Source organism: Entelurus aequoreus, linkage group LG06, assembly GCF_033978785.1.
Source record: "Entelurus aequoreus isolate RoL-2023_Sb linkage group LG06, RoL_Eaeq_v1.1, whole genome shotgun sequence".
NCBI lineage: Eukaryota > Metazoa > Chordata > Actinopteri > Syngnathiformes > Syngnathidae > Entelurus > Entelurus aequoreus.
In genome coordinates this window covers 55708676-55731181 of record NC_084736.1, presented here as the reverse complement: position 1 = coordinate 55731181, position 22506 = coordinate 55708676, and the positions used below count along the sequence as shown (strand labels likewise).

The 22506-nt window shown below is 39.4% G+C and overlaps 1 protein-coding gene across 4 annotated transcripts in view; it reads left to right on the top strand.

The window, feature by feature from the left end:
• skic3 (SKI3 subunit of superkiller complex) overlaps positions 1-20043 on the top strand; it is a 43358-nt gene extending 23315 nt beyond the window's left edge. For 3 of the 4 annotated variants that reach the window (XM_062050977.1, XM_062050976.1, XM_062050978.1), the window contains exons 13-41: positions 156-259; positions 322-448; positions 518-697; positions 1189-1313; positions 1593-1843; positions 1936-2038; positions 3660-3842; positions 3916-4054; positions 4126-4204; positions 4439-4500; positions 4581-4637; positions 4739-4807; positions 7472-7546; positions 7662-7803; positions 7886-7979; positions 10576-10653; positions 10726-10850; positions 10934-11057; positions 11249-11473; positions 11575-11647; positions 13233-13286; positions 13512-13623; positions 13802-13930; positions 14838-14959; positions 15076-15240; positions 17622-17774; positions 17891-18024; positions 19629-19758; positions 19853-20043. In XM_062050977.1, coding sequence (XP_061906961.1) covers positions 156-259; positions 322-448; positions 518-697; positions 1189-1313; positions 1593-1843; positions 1936-2038; positions 3660-3842; positions 3916-4054; positions 4126-4204; positions 4439-4500; positions 4581-4637; positions 4739-4807; positions 7472-7546; positions 7662-7803; positions 7886-7979; positions 10576-10653; positions 10726-10850; positions 10934-11057; positions 11249-11473; positions 11575-11647; positions 13233-13286; positions 13512-13623; positions 13802-13930; positions 14838-14959; positions 15076-15240; positions 17622-17774; positions 17891-18024; positions 19629-19758; positions 19853-19930 — 3492 coding nt within the window. In that variant the 3' untranslated portion in view covers positions 19931-20043. Of the gene's footprint in view, positions 1-155; positions 260-321; positions 449-517; positions 698-1188; positions 1314-1592; positions 1844-1935; positions 2039-3659; positions 3843-3915; positions 4055-4125; positions 4205-4438; positions 4501-4580; positions 4638-4738; positions 4808-7471; positions 7547-7661; positions 7804-7885; positions 7980-10575; positions 10654-10725; positions 10851-10933; positions 11058-11248; positions 11474-11574; positions 11648-13232; positions 13287-13511; positions 13624-13801; positions 13931-14837; positions 14960-15075; positions 15241-16790; positions 17469-17621; positions 17775-17890; positions 18025-19628; positions 19759-19852 lie in introns of those variants that run through there. The other variant, XM_062050979.1, reaches the window with a different exon arrangement.
• The last annotated feature ends 2463 nt before the right edge of the window (positions 20044-22506 follow it).

Genomic DNA, 22506 nt, shown 5'->3' with positions numbered 1-22506 from the left:
ACAAGTCAGACTATATGTAATATGGAACATTTTAAATTGTTCTTTGAGTGCAACAAGAAAAACACAACGGTACCAAATTATTGGTATTGGGACAACCATAGTATGCACTATTTATAAAAACATGAAATAATCTATCTTCTGTAAATCTTCTGGAGGTGTCGTCACATCTGGTGGCCTCTAACCCAAACCTGGCCCAGGCGTTGGTGCTGAAGGGACTGGCCCACTTAGCTGATGACAAGCAGCAGCAAGCAGAGCAGAGGTAAAAACCAGCCCTGTGGTTGTTCTGTACCTTTGACAACGTTGATTTTTCTTGTCGTCCAGTTTCCTCAAGGCAGCAGAACTAAGCCCCAACTGTGGTGAGTGCTTTTTTTTGCTGGGAAGACTTTACTGGACCATGGGAGAGGAGACCCGGAAAGACAAAAGCAAAGCGCATTCGCATTTACTCAAGGTAAATAAAATAAAAACATATTTTATTTAAAAAGCCTATTTGTTCCTAAGCCTCATTTGTATGTGTCAGGCTGCAAAGTTGGACCCGCACCTTAGTTTTGTGTTCCGCTATCTTGGAAATTATTATCGGGAGGTGGCGAATGACTCAGGCCGGGCACGTGGCTGTTTTAAGAAGGCCTTTGACTTGGACAATGACGACGCTGAGTCTGGAGCGGCCGCAGTCGATCTCAGCATGGCACATGAAGATATGGTAAATAGTAATACAGTGGAACCTCGATTTATTTATGTATACTTAATTAGTTCTTGAACATGGTTCATAAATCAAAACATTTGTAGAGTTCCCCATAATAAACAAGGTAAACATGAATGTTTGGATACCAGCCTCGACAAAAGTCACCAATTTAGTCAAAGATTGCACACTTTGAAGACAATATAACGCATATCAAACAGACATAACAAGGCGGTAATGGATTAACAATGTCCTTATTATCAAAACAACACAACAACAAGGCAACGCACACACGCACAGACACAAGTCCCTTTGGTACTCTCAAAAACGTTAACAACCATGTTTGCACACAGAGGCACAGATAGCGCAAAGTAAAGGGTCGTAAACAGAAAAGTTCCTAAATAGAGTGGTTCGTAAAACGAGGTTCCACTGTAATAATTTAATGCTGCTCCTACTTTTCTTTTTTAAACTTTTTGTTATGTAAATTATCCACATTGTCTTTGTGGTTACAGATCACTGCCTTGGCGATACTCCAGTCAGTGACGGAGAAGGCCACTCCAGGTTCTGCTAAATGGGCGTGGATGAGACAAGGGCTTTACTACCTAAAGATTGGACAACATCAACAGGCTATTGCAGAGTAAGAAGGCTACACTAAAGGGGGGTGATTTAGATTTTGTATGAGTAATAATAATAATGATGAATTACATTTGTAACGCACTTTACATTTGTTGAAATCTCAAAGTGCTACAAAGTATAATAAAAAATTAAAAAAAGGTAAAAAATAAAATTAGAAAGTTAGAATATATAATAGAAAATTAAAATGGAAATAAAAACATGAAGAACACTGGATAAACATTAGATAAAACAGAAACATAGATAAAATAGAAATTAAGTAAGTATGTGATCGTGTTTGTAGTCTGCAGGCAGCTTTGAGAGCCGATCCAGAGGACTGGGTGTGTTGGGAGTGTTTAGGAGAGGCATACCTCAACCGCCAGAGTTTCACGGCAGCTCTAAAGGCCTTTGGGAAGGCCCACAGTCTCCAGCCATCCTCCATCTACAGCGTCTACCAGGCAGCTGCGATCAAGCAGACCCTGGGCAAGTTCAAAGAGGCCGTAGCGGAGTATTTGCAGATCACAGCACAGCACAACTACGTTCCCGCTCTTAAAGGTATGATTGTGTGTTTGACGGAGCTCTGCACAAGTGCCTTTTGTCGCTGCCTGAGGGAAGGTTAATAGGAATTGAAATAATGTGTTGTTGAGGTCTTGGAGAGTGTCAGCTCTCCCTGGCAAGAAGTTTAATGGAGGACTGCAGAGACGGCGGAGCCATTGTCCTGATTGAGCAAGCTATACAGAATCTCTTCAAGTAAGTCATAATCACAACTAGGATGATTTTAACTGCCATGTGTTAGTCTCCCATTTCAAGTGATAGAAAAACAATCCATGTACGATTTGGAACACTGTTGCGTTCTTTTTCTTCACATTATTATTCCTAGTAGTCAATGAATTGCAGTGTGGGTTGTAGTTCCACCATTTCGGGACCATGCATTGTGCCTGTTAACCTTAATAGAAAGGTACCAAACTGTACTATACTGAAAGGTACCAAACTGTACTATACTGATCAGTTCATTTAGTACACTTCACATCGCTTCACAACCCCCTCAAAAATATGTGCACTGTATTAATATCCTTGCTTCACACTTCTCATCAGTTTGGCATGGGCATTTTTGTCTGTTTCTGTTGTCCGAATATATTGTCCTACTTTGCAAGTACACTTCGCTGTGTGTACAAATCACAATATTATAGTACAGTTCACCTGTGTAAGGTGACGCTAAACTTGGGCTGGGCGATATGGCTGAAAACTATATCATGATATAAGTGTTTTTTACCGATCGATATCGATAATTATTGATATTTTTAATGACCTATCCAAAATAAAGGCCAAGGAATAAATACATTACATGTAAGCATTTTAAATGTAACCTTTCACTGATTATAATCCCCTCAGCTGTCAAGGCAGAAAGGAGAGGAAATGTCAACACCACCATGGAAAACACTCAATGTAAACTAAATTCTAAAATCCCTTTAAACACTTAATAACTTCATAAAATTTAAAGAATATGTAAAACAAATGCGGGGGTATGGTATTTTTTAATTTTTTTATTTTTTTAAATGTTTTTTTTTTGTCATAAAGAAATACAATAATGTGTGCTTACGGACTGTATCCCTGCAGACTGTATTGATCTATATTGATATATAATGTATATATTGTGTTTTTTATGTTGATTTGATTTAAAAAAAAAAATATATATTTTTTTAATTTTTTGTGCGGCCCAGTACCAATCGGTCCACGGACCGGTGGTTGGGGACCACTGCTCTAAAGGGTGAGCGCTGCAAAGGTGGTGTGTTATTACCAGTTTTGTTGGGAACGAGCGCCTTGCATCATTCATAGACCACATTGGTCTGACTACGGTCCGTTTGAAAAAACATCCCCAAAATCTGCCATACTGTCGAGGTGATTTTTCCTGTTTTATCCAATATTTCTCAGCTTTCTGCAGAGCTCATTTTTACTTTCTCTTTTCACTCCATGCAAAGAATCAACTGCGAGACAACAAGAAGCAACCAAACTTGATAGTTGATACTGTTACTTGATTGGCTTTTAGCGTGTCACTCCCATTGATCAGTGATTGCTTTGCGTGGTTGCCGGAGAGCGAGTGCCTTTGTTTATGCAACCAACCTTGCCTCGCAACGTCCGCTTTCTTAAACAAAAAAGGAAAAAAATGATCAAACACATTTTTTATTGATATCGATTACGCGTGTATCGTGATATGTATTGATATCGTTTAATCTTCCAGCCCTAACACACTGGCGGGGATTGATCGACGTAGAAAGAAAAACACAAACAAATCAAACCGCACCGTTGTGGACAGGACTAAACTAGCCTTTGGTGTCAAAGGTTTTTATTGTACTATGTTGTGCTTTTGCAGGGCGGTGGTGTTGCGTTCTGACCTCTCCTGCTTGTGGAAACTGCTGGGAGACGCCTGCTCCGCTGTCAGCGCAGTGTCTCCAAACAGGGCTAAAGTTCAGGTGCCTGCAACCCTGGCTGGTCTGGACCCACACACTCAGGTTCACGTGCTAAACCAGGCTCAGACGCTCCGAGTCGCTGAGAGGTATGACTCACCGTTAAATCTGCCATCTTAAATACATAACCTACACGTGCACTATGCATGTTGTTGTCCGCAGGTGTTACACTCGTGCTTTGAAGCTAAAGCCAGAAGTCACCAGTCTCTGGTCTGACCTCGGACTCAACTTCTATCATCAGTCTCGCCTGGCCTGTGATGCAGAGGAGGACAGATCATTACTTTTCCAGAAAGCACAACAAGTACTGTTTGCACTCTGTGTTTGTTCGTTCATACCACAGGTATTCTTTACAGTGACTTTCTGTATTCTCAGTGTTTAAAGAAGGCCATCATGATGGACAGTGGCAACCACAGCTATTGGAATGCTCTGGGAGTGATCAACACAAGCAAAGGTATTGTTTATCTATCGATCAAAATGATACATTTTTAAATGCCCCCAAAATGTACTTCGATATGCTGTTCTTTCTTACGGGTCATCTGCAACTGTGTATTTACCATTTTTCTTAACATGTTTTTGCATCCATTTTGGCTTTGCATAATTGAAATAAACTAATATATGTGTCGGGAACACAATACAGGAAACATTTTAGCTTCCCCCACCCCCTTATTTTTCCCTATAACATCAGGTTTGCAGAACTTGGCTCTTGCTCAGCACTGCTTTATCAAGTCCATTCAAGTTGAACCAAATGTATGTATTATGGATATGGTGGTAAGTATTAGATATTAGGTATTAAAATGTTTTTCTAAGGGTGTTTTACTCCTTTATAGAATGTTGTTGCCTGGACCAACCTTGGTACATTGTATATGAAGAAGGACAATATAGAGGTGTGTGTTTCATGATGCATCGAAATGTTATTATTATTGTTGTTTTTTTATCATTGCCGACTGATAGATGTGTTAATTTTGTGTTTTTTTCCCCTTGTTAGCTTGCACATGAGGCTTTTAAGGTTGCACAGTCGTTGGAGCCGCTCTATGTCAACTGCTGGATCGGGCAGGTAATCCGTTTTTTAAATAATCAGCAAATCCTGACGATTGTGTGAGTACTGAGACACTTATCATACCATTCAATGTAACACTATTGTGCCAGTCATCCATCTCCACTTGACTGAATTTCTGCAACAAAAAAGCTTATTTGAACAAACTCAATTAAAAAACAAAATAGGTGGTTCATTTGGAATGGATCACCTCTTGTTTTCCGTATTCCAAAATCCTAATGCTGGCAAAAAGTACTTTTTCTGCAGGAACTTTAAAAGCAGCATCATGCATAAAAGCAGTGATGCTGATAATTTATTTTTCTAGGTTTATAGTTATGACAGTTTAATATTGCCCGATTTACTTTTGTTGTTGTATGTAAAAATGCCGCCCCTGAAGCTGGTTGCATCAGCTCTGTACGCCATTATTTATTTATTGGTGTTATCTAATGTTTCCCTCTCGTTTTTATGTGTTTTTAGCTTTTGATTTAATCCCACTCGGAACTGCACAAAAAGGGGTGTCACTTTTGTGACTTTTGCGCTACATTGAAAAGTTTTTTGTGGATATTTTGAATCTGCAACCACATGCTGTAATTTCTCCATTGTGGGATAAGTAAAACTATGTCTTATCCTATTAGCATGGTATTAGTGGACTTCTATGGAGAGCTCATCATTTCTAAGAGTCTTGCAATTTATAGACCTGTATGAAGTCGGCCCCCCTTTTAAATACCATATTTTCCGCACTATAAGGCGCACGGGATTATAAGGCGCACCTTCAATGAATGGCATATTTAAAACTTTGTTCATATATAAGGCGCACCGCATTATAAGGCGCATAGAATAGACGCTACAGTAGAGGCTGGGGTTACGTTATGCATCCATTAGATGGAGCTGCGCTAAAGGGAATGTCAACAAAACAGTCAGATAGGTCAGTCAAACTTTATTAACAGATTACAAACCAGCGTTCTGACAACTCTGTTCACTCCCAAAATGAATAAACAGCTGTTTTATTATTTTCCCAGAGGTAAAGTCAGTGACGTGGTGTTTTGTTTATCTTTTAACAACAGCAAGGTATAACATGTAGTGCAACATTTATACCACATAGTGGAGAGGAACTTTTCCCTGATTCAATAAACACGTAAAAAACAGTGATACTGTTACGGTAAATCAAACGTCAGTGCAATCACAATATAGTAACACTCGAAATAGTGCAGAGCAATAACTATATATGAATAACTCAACGTTGCTCAAACGTTAATGTCACACAACACAACACACAAAATAAACATGTAAAGCTCACTTTCTGAAGTTATTCATCATCCACGAATCCCTCGAATTGTTCTTCTTCAGTGTCCGAATTTAACAGTTGGGCGAATACGGCATCCAACATGCCCGGCTCCGTCTCGTCGAAGTCGTCATTAATCGAGTCAGTGTCGCTGCTGCTCTATTCCCGTGTTCTACTGCGTGACTGATCGTCTTAAGTTTAAACTCTGCGTCGTAAGCGTGTCTCTTAATAGGAGCCATTTTGGGGTCTTTACATAAACAAACATGAAACGGCACGCCTCGCGCAGTCATATATCCCAGCATGCACCGCGCGCTTCTTCTTCTACGGGGGAAAATGAAGACGGGGGAAATGGAACGGCACGCCTCGCGCAGTCATATATCCCAGCATGCACCGCGCGCTTCTTCTTCTACGTGGGAAAATTAAGTCGGCGGCTGCTTACCGTAGTTGCGATTGATTGATTGATTGAAACTTTTACCTGTTGGAGGCTCAAGATTGGTCCTATATAAGGCACACCGGATTAAAAGGCGCATTGTCAGTTTTTGACAAAATTGGAGGTTTTTAGGTGCGCCTAATAGTGCGAAAAATACGGTTACACTGCCATTCGTTTGTGTCATAAAAGAATAGTTTGTGCCACTACAGTTTTTAAGTTATTCTAAAATAATTTTCTGATTAGTGATGTCATCCAACCCCGCCCACCTTGTCAAAACTTCCCCAAACGTGTCCCATTTGTTTTTGCAACATTATTGCTGCTAACATTTTTTGTCTTGAGTGTTATAGTTTTTATGTAATTAACAAGTTTTTATTCATAACCAGCCCCCCATCACCTTGTCAAAATCTCCACAAACTTGTCCCATAATGTTTGTGTTGGTTTGTACTGCAACAAGCTTTTGTTTAAATATTTAACTTTTTATTGTTTACATTCATAGTGATGTGCGGATGGATATTGACGTTATCAATACCTCCGATACCAGATATACCTTTATGCCGAGATGTAGACGAGTGGGGGTGAGTATGAATATTAACACGTTAATAACATAAAAACTATAATAGACCAAAATAATTGCAGCACAAATGTTTGCGACAAGTTTGGGGAGGGTTTGACAAGGTGGTGGAGCTGGATAACGTCACTAGTCAGTAACTGAATTTCAGAATAACTTAAAAACCGCAACGGCACAAACGAATAACTTTGCAACACAAACAAATCACAAGCCAATGGTATTTTATTGTTTGCTATGATAATGAGGGGTAACTCCACACAGGTAATTTATCGGAAATATTTACATGTTTGCTTGGCTTTGTATGCAGTTGAGTGTAAAGTGTGTGCGTGATGCGAAGGTTACTGCTCTTTTGAATCATGTCAGGTGTAAATGATGAAAAATGTCGGTCTCTTCTCACCTTGCCAGGCCCTGATAGCAGAGAATGTGGGAAGCTTTGAGGCCATGGATCTTTTTAGACACACCACTGAACTCCGCACACATGTACGTGACCACCACATTTGTTTCTGTTTAATTCATAGCCTTTTGCAACACCACCTGAGGTAAAAAAAGAGTAAAATGTCTCCCTACTTTATTTCTAACTCATCACTCTCTGCAGACGGAGGGAGTGAAAGGTTATGCCTACTGTGTGTGTTCCACCTTGCTGGACAAGAGCAATAGAGACTCTGAACTGTACCGCTACAACATTGTCCAGATGAATGCCATCTCTGCGGCCCAGGTGGCACTCAGCAAATACACAGGTGCGCCGTCAAAGTCTGCTCAACACATATGTGGGTCAAGTGGGAGAGAAGGTCTTGTGTGAACCTGAAGTTTCCCTTCCAGAAAGGTTCCAGTCTGATGCTCATGCCTTCATCATGCTGGGCTTCATGACAGAACATTTACAACTAAAGAGGCAGGCTGTACAAGCTTACCAAAGGTATGTCCAAATCAAAATTTTTACTGAAAATAGGTAAGTGTTTTAAATACAACTGTGACATCCACTAAAGCCAAGCAAGCCTTAACAGTTTGTTAGAAACAAAAAATAATGCTCAGACAAGGCTCCACTCCGGTCTAATGATTATGATTAGTCGTCCCTCACCACATCACGCCTCAAATATTGCGGACACACCACATCGCAGATTAGGGTGTAATGGTTTTTTAGATACTGCGGCATTTCGGTTTCAAAGTCTTCACAATAATGCAGTGACGCGTGACGGTATCAAACAAAAACTTGACTGGGTCTAAAAATAAACTACATCTCCCCGAATCCAACGCCGTAAGCAGGAAGTGAAGTGTGTTCGTAGTAGTTTAGAAGAATTGTTGTTTTCAGACAATTCATCAAAATCTGTCTGGAACTGTTTGAGTTATGTTGATAACAAATGGATAAAGAAACCCTGGTGAAAACATAACGTCTTTGACGGAGGTAAGAAAGTCTGCGTTCTGCAATGTAAAGCAGGGCATTTTCGTCTCGAGCACTTCATAGGCAGCGCAGGGACGGAAGTCACCCAAAAAAACTGATGACTCCTCAATCTATGTCTCCATTTTCCATCGCTTGTTTCTCTCGATGTCGCGGTGGGGCTGGAGTCTACCAAGCGGCGCTCGGGCATAAGGCAGCGTACTCCCTGGACAAGTCACCATCTCATAAACTGTCACTCAGAAATGATATTTGAAGCCAAACATCAGTTTGTGAGGTATTTACAATATTAAAAGTTAAATTGTTGAACTTTTCTTAGAAACAGGATATTCCAGAATGATATAAACATGTCCACTGTGGAGGACACTGCTTGTCCGAAAGTAAAAGTTGAAGGACACTAAAGTGGACATTATTGTTCAACACTGGATATTTACATTGTCACTCAACTGTAAGGTTTTTTTTATATATATATATTTGCTTATAACTGTGGATGTTCCTGCACAATTCTTTGCATTTAAAAATACACATTTGTTGCAATAAATATGATTAGAACATTTTAGCATTATGTTTGTCTTCAATTACAGTAAGTGTGTCTATCCTAAACATTCCTGCCACTTCATTTTGAACACTATGGCATTTTTAAGTTCAGGTTTTTTTTTGGACAAATACCACAATAATATCGTACTATGGCCTTTATACCGTGATAATATCGATCCGTGAGATTTTGATACCGTTAAATCCCTATATATATATATATATATATGTATATATATATATATATATATATATATATATATATATATATAATATATATTATTGCCATATTTATATATATTATTGCCATATTTATATAACGTTTGTTCCTATCGTAGACACTGATTGGCTCAGCCTTAGCTGCATTACAATATTGGATTAAAATAGTGTAAAGGTGACTAAAGGGTGTTATGTTATGTCTAGAGGGCTCTCATAATGTTGAAAAATGTATTTAGAAGGTTGTAAACAGCTTTTTTATGCTCTAGCTATGAAAGTATAATTAATGATTACTACTTTGCGGAAATGTGTTTATTACGGTCGTGTCTGGCACCAATTAACAGCGATAAACAAGGGATTACTGTATCGTTATTTCTTACATATGACAATTCACATTAATGTACATACAAATGAATGTAAATGTGCTACATTGTAGCCAGAGGCTAATTTCCATCTGCAGTCCCTCGTAGGTCGATGGTACATAGAACAAGTCAATTTAAAAAAAAAAAACATGCATAAAAGTTTTGACATCAGTCATCATAAACAGTACAATACAATACAATACAGATATACTAATAAAATGGGCACCCATATATAACAGTAGGTTGCTGCATGACCTCAGCTGAATACTGCACTACATGCTTCCATCTGTTGAAAAGCTCTATGGAGATGATAATTTAATTTTCCAGCATGATCTGGCACCTGCCCACAGTGCCAAAACCACCAGTAACTGGTGTACTGACCATGGCATTACTGTCCTCGATTGGCCTGCCAACTCCCCTGACCTGAACCCCATAGAGAATTTGTGGGGTATTGTGAAGAAGAAACTGAAAGACACCAGACCAAATAATGCAAATGAGCTAAAGGCCGCTATTGAAGCATCCTGGGCATCCATAACACCTCAGCAATGCCACAGGCTGATTGCCTCCATGCCACGCCGCATTGATGCAGTAATCCATGCAAAAGGATTCCCAACCAAGTACTGAGTGCATTAATTGACATTTTCAAATGTTTGATTTGGTTTTGCTGTTATAAATCTTTTTTTTTTACTTGGTCTGAGGAAATATTCCAATTTTTTGAGATTGGATTTTTGAGTTTTCTTAAGCTGTATGCCATAATCAGCAATATTAAAATAATAAAAGTCTTGCACTATTTCAGTTGATGTGTAATGAATTGCATTACAGAAAATAAATAACTTTATCACAATATTCTAATTTTCTGAGACAGTCCTGTATAGTTATGGTGTAATAACCCTTAATATAAAACCTAACTATGAAACCAACAATCAAAACATAACATTTCCTTTGAGCCAATAGCTCATTTATTTGTCTCTGTTTTTGTGTGTTTGATTGATATTGTCTCTACTCAGAGCTGTTGAGTTGCTTCGGTCCACATCCCTCACAGAGCAGCTATTTTTTGCTCTAAGCAACTACGCACGTGCTTTATGGTGAGTAAAGAGTATTTACAGATATTTCCCACTGTCGTAAGATGACTGACAACCTTATATTGGTCCTTCCAGCGCTTGTGGCCGGTGTGAGGAAGCCGTCCATGTCTATAACTCCACCCCACTGGAGGAGCTCAGTGATCTGGCAGGGTTGGCTTTGGCATACTGCAAGGCTGGACACATCCCAGAGAGCAGTAGCGGTGAGTAACAGCTCTGAAGCCCTGTGAGAACGTATGTGACATGCCAGAGTGACTGCAAAGGGTTCTATACTTGTGCTCTGTAGCCTACGAGCGGGCCCTGGCGATGGCTTCCAGTGAAAAGGAAACAGCATACATCTTGACAGCTCTATCACTGCTGCAGCACCAGCAGGGTAATCTGGACTCTGCCAAGACCCTGCTATTCAAATGGTGGGTCCAATCAGCTTGCTGTGCGGTTTTGCATTTCCCAAGTCGAAAGCTAGTAAAGGCACCAATATAAATGTTTAAAGCATGTAGAGAATATACAGTTGTCTCCTACTCCAGTTCTACATAATGATAATATATCGCCTGTATTTTGCTCATCTACATGCTGATTGACCATCTAACCTCTGTCTTCGCAGCTCCATGTTGAAGGAACCAGTTCCAGAGTCCCTGCTGTGTTTATGTGCCCTTGGATTGGCCCACAATGATGTCACGCTAGCCGCGGCTGCACGCACAGAGCTGCTCAAACAAGGTTCTTCCTGTGCAACTGTTGTAGAGCAGAGATGTCTTCTCACCTGTACCTTACTGGCCCTGCAGGGCAACTACAGTGCTGTGCAAAGAGAGGCCTCCAGAGCTGTACACAGGTGGGGAAACAAGTATCATATCTACAGATAGCTGAACAAGGGACATGCATTATGTCTGAATACACATAAATAACTGCCCTTTTTCTATTTGCTGTTTTTAGCTATCCTGGTAACCCATCTCTGTGGTCATTGCTGTCCAGATTGGTACCACAATACTACCCCAGGAAAGCTAATGTAAGCTTCTTGCAAACACAACACACTCCTATGAACATAGATTACTAATACTGTACTAGAGATCCACCAAACTGTTTTTTCAGGGCCGATACCGATTATTAGTCGTTAAGGGGGCCGATAATCGGTATTTGGAGCCAATATTTATTTGCAGTAAAAGGTTATTTAAATATGAATTGTATACGTCAGCTGCACAACGCTTTAAAATTTTTATTTTTTTCGATAAAATGTTTAATTTAGCACCAAAAAACGTTAGGATGTTTCACAAACACCTTCATTACGTGTGTCTAAGAGGAGCATAAACCTTTAAATTTCTAAACATGTGAAATCTCCTGGGAACATTTGTAAAAATATGGGAATTCTCTATGCCACACTAACTCAACATTTATAAATTTTTATACAATTTTATAATAGTTAATGGATTTTAAATCATTGTAATGTTTAAAGATAAAAACATAATTCTGAGCTCCTTCACATAGCTTATACTTGAGACATTTTTCCCGCAGGCCGACATAATTTCTTCCTGAATGTTACAGAAAGTATGAGAATGTGTGAGCTGCTGTCTCTTCTCTACTTACCGTATTTTCCGGACTATAGAGCGCACCAGGATATTAGCCGCACCCACTAAATTTTAGAAGGAAAAAAATGTATGTTTTCATATATTAGCCACACACATAAGCCATAGTTATATACCATGTGAAATGAGTTATTGACACAGAAATATTTTGTAAATGTTTATTGACATACTTTAATTGTTTCGGTGCCTGTAAGTAACACGGCAGTAAAATGGACCCGCTAGCCGCGGAAGCTAGCTCTTCAAACAGCTAAACAGACTCACTAACTCCATGGTGGCGTTTTAATGAATTTACTGAGGAATTTGTGAAACTGAAACAATACAAAAAAGAATGCCATTACAAGTTAATAACATTAACACAGACACTCATGGACGTGTTAGCATACTAGCTAACGCTAACAACTCTAGCGTCATTACATCACGATAGCACGTACAAATGCATGAAAACACTCCTACAGACATCACACATGGGACGGTTTAGTACGTATAACCAGTTTTAGTTACACTGTCAAACTTACAAATGTTGCTTGGAGTGATGAATGAAGAATCCATAAGAGTAAAACGCAATGGACGGCTAGAAGACTTAACGGCACTCTGGTTGAAAAAAAAAAGCCCTTCTTTAAATGGAAGGACACTGCAGCACCTGCTGTAAGCAAACTCATCCAAAAGATGGCGCCATAGCACAAACAATAAAACACCCTCTCAGTGTTTTTGCTTGTTTTTTTTTAAATATTTTTTTTATTATGGCCGCCAGCGAAGAAAAATGTATAAATTAGCCACTCAGTCTTATAAGCCGCAAGGTTCAAAGTGTAGGAAAAATATAGCTGCTTATAGTCTGGAATCTCCGTTATTTTATAAATCTCATATTTGTCAAGATATTTACACAAAGTTTGAAATTCTTGGCAGAGAAATCTTTTATGTTGCCCTGTCAATAATTGGTTGATCTCTATACTGTACATACATTGTCCAACTTTGCTGAAATGTAATGTCATGCTTTTGCACGCTGTCTTCCAGGGAGGAGCAATGGCCGGACATGTTGCCTGTCTCTCCAGTATGACCCAGGGAAAGGTAAAAAAAAAATGAAAACATAAAAATGCCTAAATAATTATAGTAGGCAGCTTTCGTTTTTGTAGTGGTTTATCACATTGCATATATTATGTGGCAAAGCTATACTATGAGGGGATTAGTTCCCACGATACAAGAATTTAAAAAAAAATTCAGAGCAGTGTACAGTAGTTTTCAATGTGTTCGCAATGAAACATGTTTTTTTTTTTTAAATCTATTTGCTGACAGAGGGCGCTGCTGTACAGTGGAGTGAACCAGCTGGCCAATGGGAGACACTCTGGAGAGGATGCTCAGAGGAATGCCCTGAAGACCATGCAGCGAGCTGTGCTGCTCTGTCCTGGTACATTTACTAACACATTGCAACTTGCATAGATACACACAACAGTCTTAGCGGAGCCAATATGTTGCATAGTGCCATGCTGTTTATGGGACTTTTCAGAAGCATTCTTTCTTTTAATGGAGGCCTTTACATTACATTTAATGATTTTGTTCAACTCTTAAAATTCCTCTGCTTACAGATGATCCATCTGCATGGGCAGGATTAATGGCTGCCTGTCACACAGAAAACACTTCCTCTTATCTCTGTGGCTCAGCTGCTTGTAGGCAGGGTCTAGAGCAAACCCTAATGTCAGTGGTTTCTGAGAAAGGTATGCGTGTTTATTTTTAGCCATATTGTATATGCATTTGCTAGTTAACTTTAACTTTTTAACTTTTTTTAACTTTAACTTTAACTTAGTTAATGATAGTACTGCAGCTGTACTCAATGTTGTGTCCCATATTGGTCACATTTGAACTGTTTCTTGGTACCTGGAAATTTATACTGGTACTCAATGGTACCAATTTCGGTATTTTTGTGTGTTAATACATGTTAATTGCTTTATAATAACATTTTATTTTATAATGAACATTTTACAATGATCTGATTAGGGTAACTGTGCTGTCCAGTTGTTATATCTTGTTTTCTGATTACATTTGAGTCTTATTTACAATGCAGTTGCCAAGATATTAGATGGCAGTACTGTATAGGCTGTTTATGGTATGCCTAAATAGGAAGTAGCTTTTTCCAGAAAGATTAATGTGTTATGTTGTGCCCTACAAATTGTTTATACTGTTCGTATTGTGCTTTTAACATTTATCTTAGTTGTAGTTTTTATTACCAAATTTGAAGGTGTTGAAATCGTCATGTAAAATCGCTAATGCTAATTGTAGCCTGTCTGTGGTGAAGCTCGCACATTTTGGAATATTGGAGCCTTACTTTTTGTTTGAGCGTTTTCTTCCAAGTATACTTCCTTTGTTGGTGTTAAAAATGGCAACATTATTTAGAGGGAGCTTGGCTGAGTGCTGCCAAAATTATTGTTTCCTTGAGCCAATGTTTAGTCTGCACCTGGATGTGACGTCACATGCAACAAAAGTATCAAAATATGGCACCATTTGATATTACGTGAATCGAGACCCGGTAGTACCGAGAGAGATCGGGCGGTGCTTATAAAAGTACTGAATTCAGTACCGATCCCTAATTTCAGTTTACACTCCTAACACTTTTTTGTATTTCAGTGCGTAGCGTTGAGACAGAGCGGCCCTTAGCCCAGAGTCTAGAAGAATGGGTACTCCAACAGGCAGTGAGTGGCCTCTTGCTAAGCGGACAGCTAGATCAGGCAGAAGCACTCTGCTCACAGGTAATATTTGTTTCAGTTTAAAACAGGGTTCATTCCAATCTATGCAATGTAAACAGGGATTATGCATTGGTGTTTGTTCTGTCCGTCATTATCGGTTGTCCTTTGCTCGATTCCAGGTGCTGAACGTGTCCCCAGAGCGTACCGCAATCATGTTGTCACTCAGACAAGTGCAGTGTCAGCGTCTCCTTGAGACTCGCGGCGGTACTCTCCTCTCAGAGTCCATGCTGGAGCAGCTCAGCAATGCTGTGATGCTAAACCCCTCCAATATTGGGGCGCTGCACGTAAGATGATCTCTCACTGTCATCATTAGGCAGTTTTGAATCACGTCTTTGTTCGCACACTTAATTTTTGCTCTACATGTATTGTGTTTTCTGGTGGTATGTTGGGGTATTATGACTGTAGACTTAACTGATACTTACTAAATGTAAAATTGACTATATTAAGGACTACAGTGACAATATCAAAATATCATTGCTGCTTATTTCTCTTTAATTAATGATAAAAAGATACTACAGTTTAAAGGTACTGCAAGAAATACATCTTGTAAATATGCAATGGTGTACTTTTCAGTTGTTAGAACCAAACGTATTACTGTTATAAACTAGGGGTGTCCCGATACAATTTAAACACTTCTGATATGATACCGACATTAGAGCCTTGAGTATTGGCCAGTACGATATCAGCACCATTCATAGTACAGTGGAACGTTGATTTGCCAACTTACTATAATTGTTTTTTAAACAGGGTTTGTAAATCCAAAAGTTTGTATAGGGAAGCAAATTTTTTAATTAGAAACAATGTAAATATGAATAATGGGTTTCAGCCTTGACAAAAGTCCATATTTTAATCAAGGTGTTTATACTTTGAACACACTATTAAGTGCTATACAGTACTGTATATCCAATAAACATAACAAGGAGGTGATGAATCAACCATCCATCCATGCATTTTCTACCGCTTGTCCCTTTCGGGGTCGCAGGGGGTGCTGGAGCCTATCTCAGCTGCATTCGGGTAGACTGTCCCCTAATTATAAGCCAAAACAACTATGACAAGCTAAACTGTGTACGCGCTGCTCTGCCAACACACACGCGCGCACACACAGAAATCCCTTCGGTGCCCTCACAACTTTAACAACCGTATTGCTACAATAATAAACATTTTGACAAGTAGAATCCACTTTTAGTACATTAACATTGGCAAAGGGGACGCTCACACAAGGAGAGAAAAGAGCGGGAGGGTGGTTTGCACAAAGAGGCATATTTGGCACAATCTAAAAGTTTGTAAACAGAAAAGTTTGCAAATAAAGGGGTTTATAAGTCAAGGTTCCACTGTACATACTCTCACCATTTTGTAGTGTAAAATGTTAGAAAAAGCTTGATGAAGTTAAATAAATTACTCAGAGAACGGATTAACCAAAGAAATCAAACAAAGCACCAATAAGATACAGTTGAAGAGACTGTTCAAACTACAAGTGTTCACACAGTACACAAAACAACAATTATGATGAACATCTTGAACCCTTTATTTTTCTTTTGAGATAAAGATTATTTATGTATTTGATATTTGTTTACTTACTATGGTAACCTTACTCTCGCCAGACCCTTGTAGTTCGTTGAGCTGCACACAAGGATCTGGGCTCGAGGTCATTGCAAACCCCTTCCAGATAGCAAAAAATAATGAACCAATCAGGATCGCCGTAGAGGATTTCATAGATGTGACGTAGCCCCGAAGGGACTGTTTGATTCAAACAACATTGAGGAGTCGTGTGCTGACATTGATTCTACTAAAGCAAATGTTTTGCGACATTGATCGAATATTAATTATTTAAAAGATGAAGAGAGAACGGTTTTGAAGGCATTTATTGGTGGCAACGATGTTTTGGCTCTTCTTCTGACCGGGTTTGGATTTCCCAGTTTCCCTCTCATCAGCATCACGGGTTGATTTCCATGTGAGTGGTTGAAATAGCACGTCATTCAAGATAACGGACAAGTGGTTTATCCAATCACATTCAATGATTTTTTTTACAAGGCCCCGCCTTCTGAAATACATCTCCTATTGAGAACTCCCAGATCAATGTGTGGAGCTCAGCGAACGACAATGATCTGGCGAGAATCAGGTTATTACTATTGTATATTATTTATTTACTGTTCTTTTACAGAGAACAAGGAAATGGGATAAAATTGCTATGGAATGAAAAGGGGTAGGATTAAATAAGCTCAGCTTCTTCCTCCTCTTTTTCGGACGTGCTGTAATGAAAAAACTGGAAATGAGTGATGCATTACATTGTATATCGTATGCATGTTCCAAATAAACTGAAACTGAACTGAACTGAACAATAGCAGATATGAAAAACACTTCACCTTATGACTTTTGTTTTCTTTATATTTGAAGGGGTGTAGTAATTCGTTTTTTGGCGACACCTACAATAATTCACGACATGTTATTGCACACTAACTAATACGCTTCTACCTCGGAGATTTTGTGTCTGTAAATATTATGCAACTATTACTTTTTTATACTGACAACTGTTGTTTTAAAACTGCAACATCGTTTTTTTGTTGTTGTTGATGGCATCAGACTGATGCCCGTTATCAATATCGTATCGGGACACCCCTAATATAAACTCCTGTGTCCTCATCACCATTTCTTTACAATCTCCCAGTGGTTGGCTGCCGTGTACTGCAGCCAGGGTCTGCTGGTCCAGGCAGTCATGGCGCTCAAACGCAGCTTGCAGCTTGCCTCGCAGCTCGGCCTGCACAGCAGCCAAGTAGCCAGTCTGCTGCGACTCGCCCTGGTGGCCCTGCGGCCCTGCATGGTGAGTCTGGTCATGAGCTCTTTCTAAAACCATCTACAGCCAATCGGCCATCACCGCCGTGACTCGCCCTCGTTCGTCCTAGCCTCTGTGGTTTTGTTGTTTTCTAAACTTCACAGGCAGGAGTCCCAGGAAATGACCAGATAGATCTCGTCAGACAAGCCACTACAGAGGCCCTGAAGCTGGGCTCGTCTCTCCCTGTGGCTGTGCTCTTTCAGGCCCTGCTCCAGTACATTACCCAAAAAAATAAAAGGTAGGGGATTAGCATTATTCTATCATGGATATTTAATCAATGTTCCAGTGAAATATGAAGGATCTATTTCAGGTTCAAACTATTTCCTCCATAAAACCTTTACATTTACTCTCTCTGTGTTCTAAATAGAAAAAAATCTGCTAGAATGAGGCGGCTAATAATACAGGTAATGGTAATTAATCTATTACACCTTTAAAGCCCTTTAAAAAAACGGCAACAACGTTTTGTTACATGCCTTGACCTGCTAATTATCCAAACTATAGCGATATTGTTATTGTAAGAGCTAATGCAGAGGAACTACTTTTCTGGCATCACCTTGCTCACACCGACCACAAGCGAGTAGCCAGCTACTAGCTACTTTGAGCTGCTAATAACGTTGGTTGCAACCCACCATGAAATAAAGACAAAAAAAATTGATTTAGCTGCTTCTGCTGCTGCTGTATTGCCTTTCAGTTAATGCTAGGTTATAAACCATGTATCATATGTATCGTAGAAGGTTGTGGCACCAAGCCAGGACGTTGGTCATCTTCTGAAAATCCACACGCTACCAACTTGATACTATATGGCTCTCAACAAATGGAACGCAGCTTAAGGTCCAACAACGTCGCTCAAAAGTATTTCTTATGAGAAGTGAATTTAGTAGCTCAAGGAGAGCACAAGTGCTGAAAGATACAAGCATCCCAGTTGGAGCTGACATTGTAAGTCAATGTTTTATATTTTTATTTGAACCATTTAGCAATAGTGCCACACGATAACGCTTTATGGCTCTGATGAATTCCGCCATTAGTGACAGCAAACTCCGACAGTGCTCTCTTTAGTAGTGATCGTTGCGTTCTATAAAGTCAATGTGCCCAGGAAAGATGTTACGCTAATGATTTAAATGACCAAAATATTGTAATTACTACATGTTGTGATGCATATGCCTGTTACTGCATTGCACACATACCTACAGCATGTACACAAAAATTTATTTTAAAAGGCTTTATGCTCGTAATAGATCGTATCCTCATTACCTCGCACAGTTTTTCACCATTTAGAACGCAGAGAAAAGGGAATGACGTGTTCTTGTCTCACATTTGAAGATGACGGGCAACATTTTTTTTTTAAAGTGCAGTTTTTCTTTAATAGATTATTATTTTTCCAACTTTTTGGGGGCTTTCATCATCCTTTGATGCCTCTTTCAAATGATCCGCAGGACTTGAGCCTGAACATTGAGCGTCAGTGCCAAATCCTGTCACTTTCAACAATAGTTTCCTCTACAACATGCATTGTCATCTTGCTCTTTATAAGATCCCAAGATCAAAAAGTAGGTTTTCCCTCACGGCTGAATAAGCCCTCTTTGGTGAGACCGTGTAGAGATCCAGAGGCTAATAGGATGTACACGTCTTTCTTGACCACAACTGAACTCACACGGCCAACCATCAAACGCCATCCTAAGAGGAAACAATTGACTCCCACAATTCCCATCGGTCCCTTTTCTTATTCTCTCTTTCTACTCTGGGCTGCCCTTCATTGGATAATAGACACAAATGCTACATGCTACCATTGCTGTGCTGCCAATTATACTGTGTGTGGGGTTTTCTTCTTCCGTCTGTCCTTTACAGAGAAAAAAGGCGACTATTAGAGAAGCTGGTTTATGGCCCCTGTCAAGAAGTCTCAGTGACTGTGGTGCAGGTGGCCAGCTGGTACCTGCTCAGACACCTGCATTGCAAAAACGACCAGGAATTAATTCATGTAAAGCACAATGCTAAGTTTTATCTTCACTCTGCACATTCAAACATGCAAACACTTTCCACCTAATGTGCCAAAAAAAAATTATTTTCTGCAGGTTCTTTTGGAGCACGCCAAAAAGAACGGGGACCAAAGACTGCTGGACTTGCATTCGCAGCTTGTTTCTTCATCCTGAATGTTGCCACAGTGAAAATGTTTTTTTTATATCCGCTAACGCTTCATTTGGCATGGCATGACAGTCTTAAATCTATCAATTCAATATTCAATGGAGTTTTTATTAAAGAAATATACTCTATACATTGCTATTGTGGTAAATGACTATTCTAGCTGCAAATGTCTGGTTTTTGGTGCAATATTTACATAGGTGTATAGAGGCCCATTTCCAGCAACTATCACTCCAGTGTTCTAATGGTACAATGTGTTTGCTCATTGGCTCAGAAGGCTAATTGATGATTAGAAAACCCTTGTGCAATCATGTTCACACATCTGAAAACAGTTTAGCTCGTTACAGAAGCTACAAAACTGACCTTCCTTTGAGCAGATTGAGTTTCTGGAGCATCCATCTGGGGCGGTATAGCTCGGTTGGTAGAGCGGCCGTGCCAGCAACTTGAGGGTTGCAGGTTCGATCCCCGCTTCCGCCATCCTAGTCACTGCCGTTGTGTCCTTGGGCAAGACACTTTACCCACCTGCTCCCAGTGCCACCCACACTGGTTTGAATGTAACTTAGATATTGGGTTTCACTATGTAAAGCGCTTTGAGTCACTTGAGAAAAAGCGCTATATAAATGTAATTCACTTCACTTCACTTCACTTCACTTCATCACATTTGTGGGGTCAATTAAACGCTCAAAATGGCCAGAAAAAGAGAACTTTCATCTGAAACTCGACAGTCTATTCTTGTTCTTAGAAATGAAAGCTATTCCACAAAATTGTTTGGGTGACCCCAAACTTTTGAACGGTAGTGTGTGTATATATATATATATATATATATATATAATGTATGTATGTATGTATGTATGTATGTATGTATGTATGTATGTATGTATGTATGTATGTATGTATGTATGTATGTATGTGTGGGGGAAAAAAATCACAAGACTATTTCATCTCTACAGGCCTGTTTCATGAGGGGTTTCCTCAATCATCAGGAGATTTTTTTTCTTCCCACACATACATATTACGCTCTACCACGGTATCGAGCACTATTTTTATATATGTATATATATATATATATTTATATATATATATATATATATGTATGTATGTATGTATGTATGTATGTATGTATGTGTGGGGGAAAAAAATCACAAGACTATTTCATCTCTACAGGCCTGTTTCATGAGGGGTTTCCTCAATCATCAGGAGATTTTTTTTCTTCCCACACATACATATTACGCTCTACCACGGTATCGAGCACTATTTTTATATATGTATATATATATATATATTTATATATATATATATATATATATATATATATATATATATATATATATAAACATATATATATGTCCTTACATAACATCACCAGAATGATTGACAATTAGGAGGACCAATACCCAACATGATCCACAACATCCTCTAGTATACCTTTAAGTCTTTCATATATATACGTATATATACAAACCCCGTTTCCATATGAGTTGGGAAATTGTGTTAGATGTAAATATAAACAGAATACAATGATTTGCAAATCCTTTTCAACCCATATTCAATTGAATGCACTACAAAGACAAGATATTTGATGTTCAAACTCATAAACTTTATTTTTTTTTTGCAAATAATAATTAACTTAGAATTTCATGGCTGCAACATGTGCCAAAGTAGTTGGGAAAGGGCATGTTCACCACTGTTACATGGCCTTTCCTTTTAACAACACTCAGTAAACGTTTGGGAACTGAGGAGACACATTTTTTAAGCTTCTCAGGTGGAATTCTTTCCCATTCTTGCTTGATGTACAGCTTAAGTTGTTCAACAGTCCGGGGGTCTCCGTTGTGGTATTTTAGGCTTCATAATGCGCCACACATTTTCAATGGGAGACAGGTCTGGACTACAGACAGGCCAGTCTAGTACCCGCACTCTTTTACTATGAAGCCACGTTGATGTAACATGTGGCTTGGCATTGTCTTGCTGAAATAAGCAGGGGCGTCCATGGTAACGTTGCTTGGATGGCAACATATGTTGCTCCAAAACCTGTATGTACCTTTCAGCATTAATGGCGCCTTCACAGATGTGTAAGTTACCCATGTCTTGGCCACTAATACACCCCCATACCATCACAGATGCTGGCTTTTCAACTTTGCGCCTATAACAATCCGGATGGTTCTTTTCTTCTTTGGTCCGGAGGAGACGACGTCCACAGTTTCCAAAAACAATTTGAAATGTGGACTCGTCAGACCACAGAACACTTTTCCACTTTGTATCAGTCCATCTTAGATGAGCTCAGGCCCAGCGAAGCCGACGGCGTTCCTGGGTGTTGTTGATAAACGGTTTTCGCCTTGCATAGGAGAGTTTTAACTTGCACTTACAGATGTAGCGACCAACTATAGTTACTGACAGTGGGTTTCTGAAGTGTTCCTGAGCCCATGTGGTGATATCCTTTACACACTGATGTCGCTTGTTGATGCAGTACAGCCTGAGGGATCGAAGGTCACGGGCTTACCTGCTTATGTGCAGTGATTTCTCCAGATTCTCTGAACCCTTTGATGATATTACGGAATGTAGATGGTGAAATCCTGGTTGAGAAAGGTTT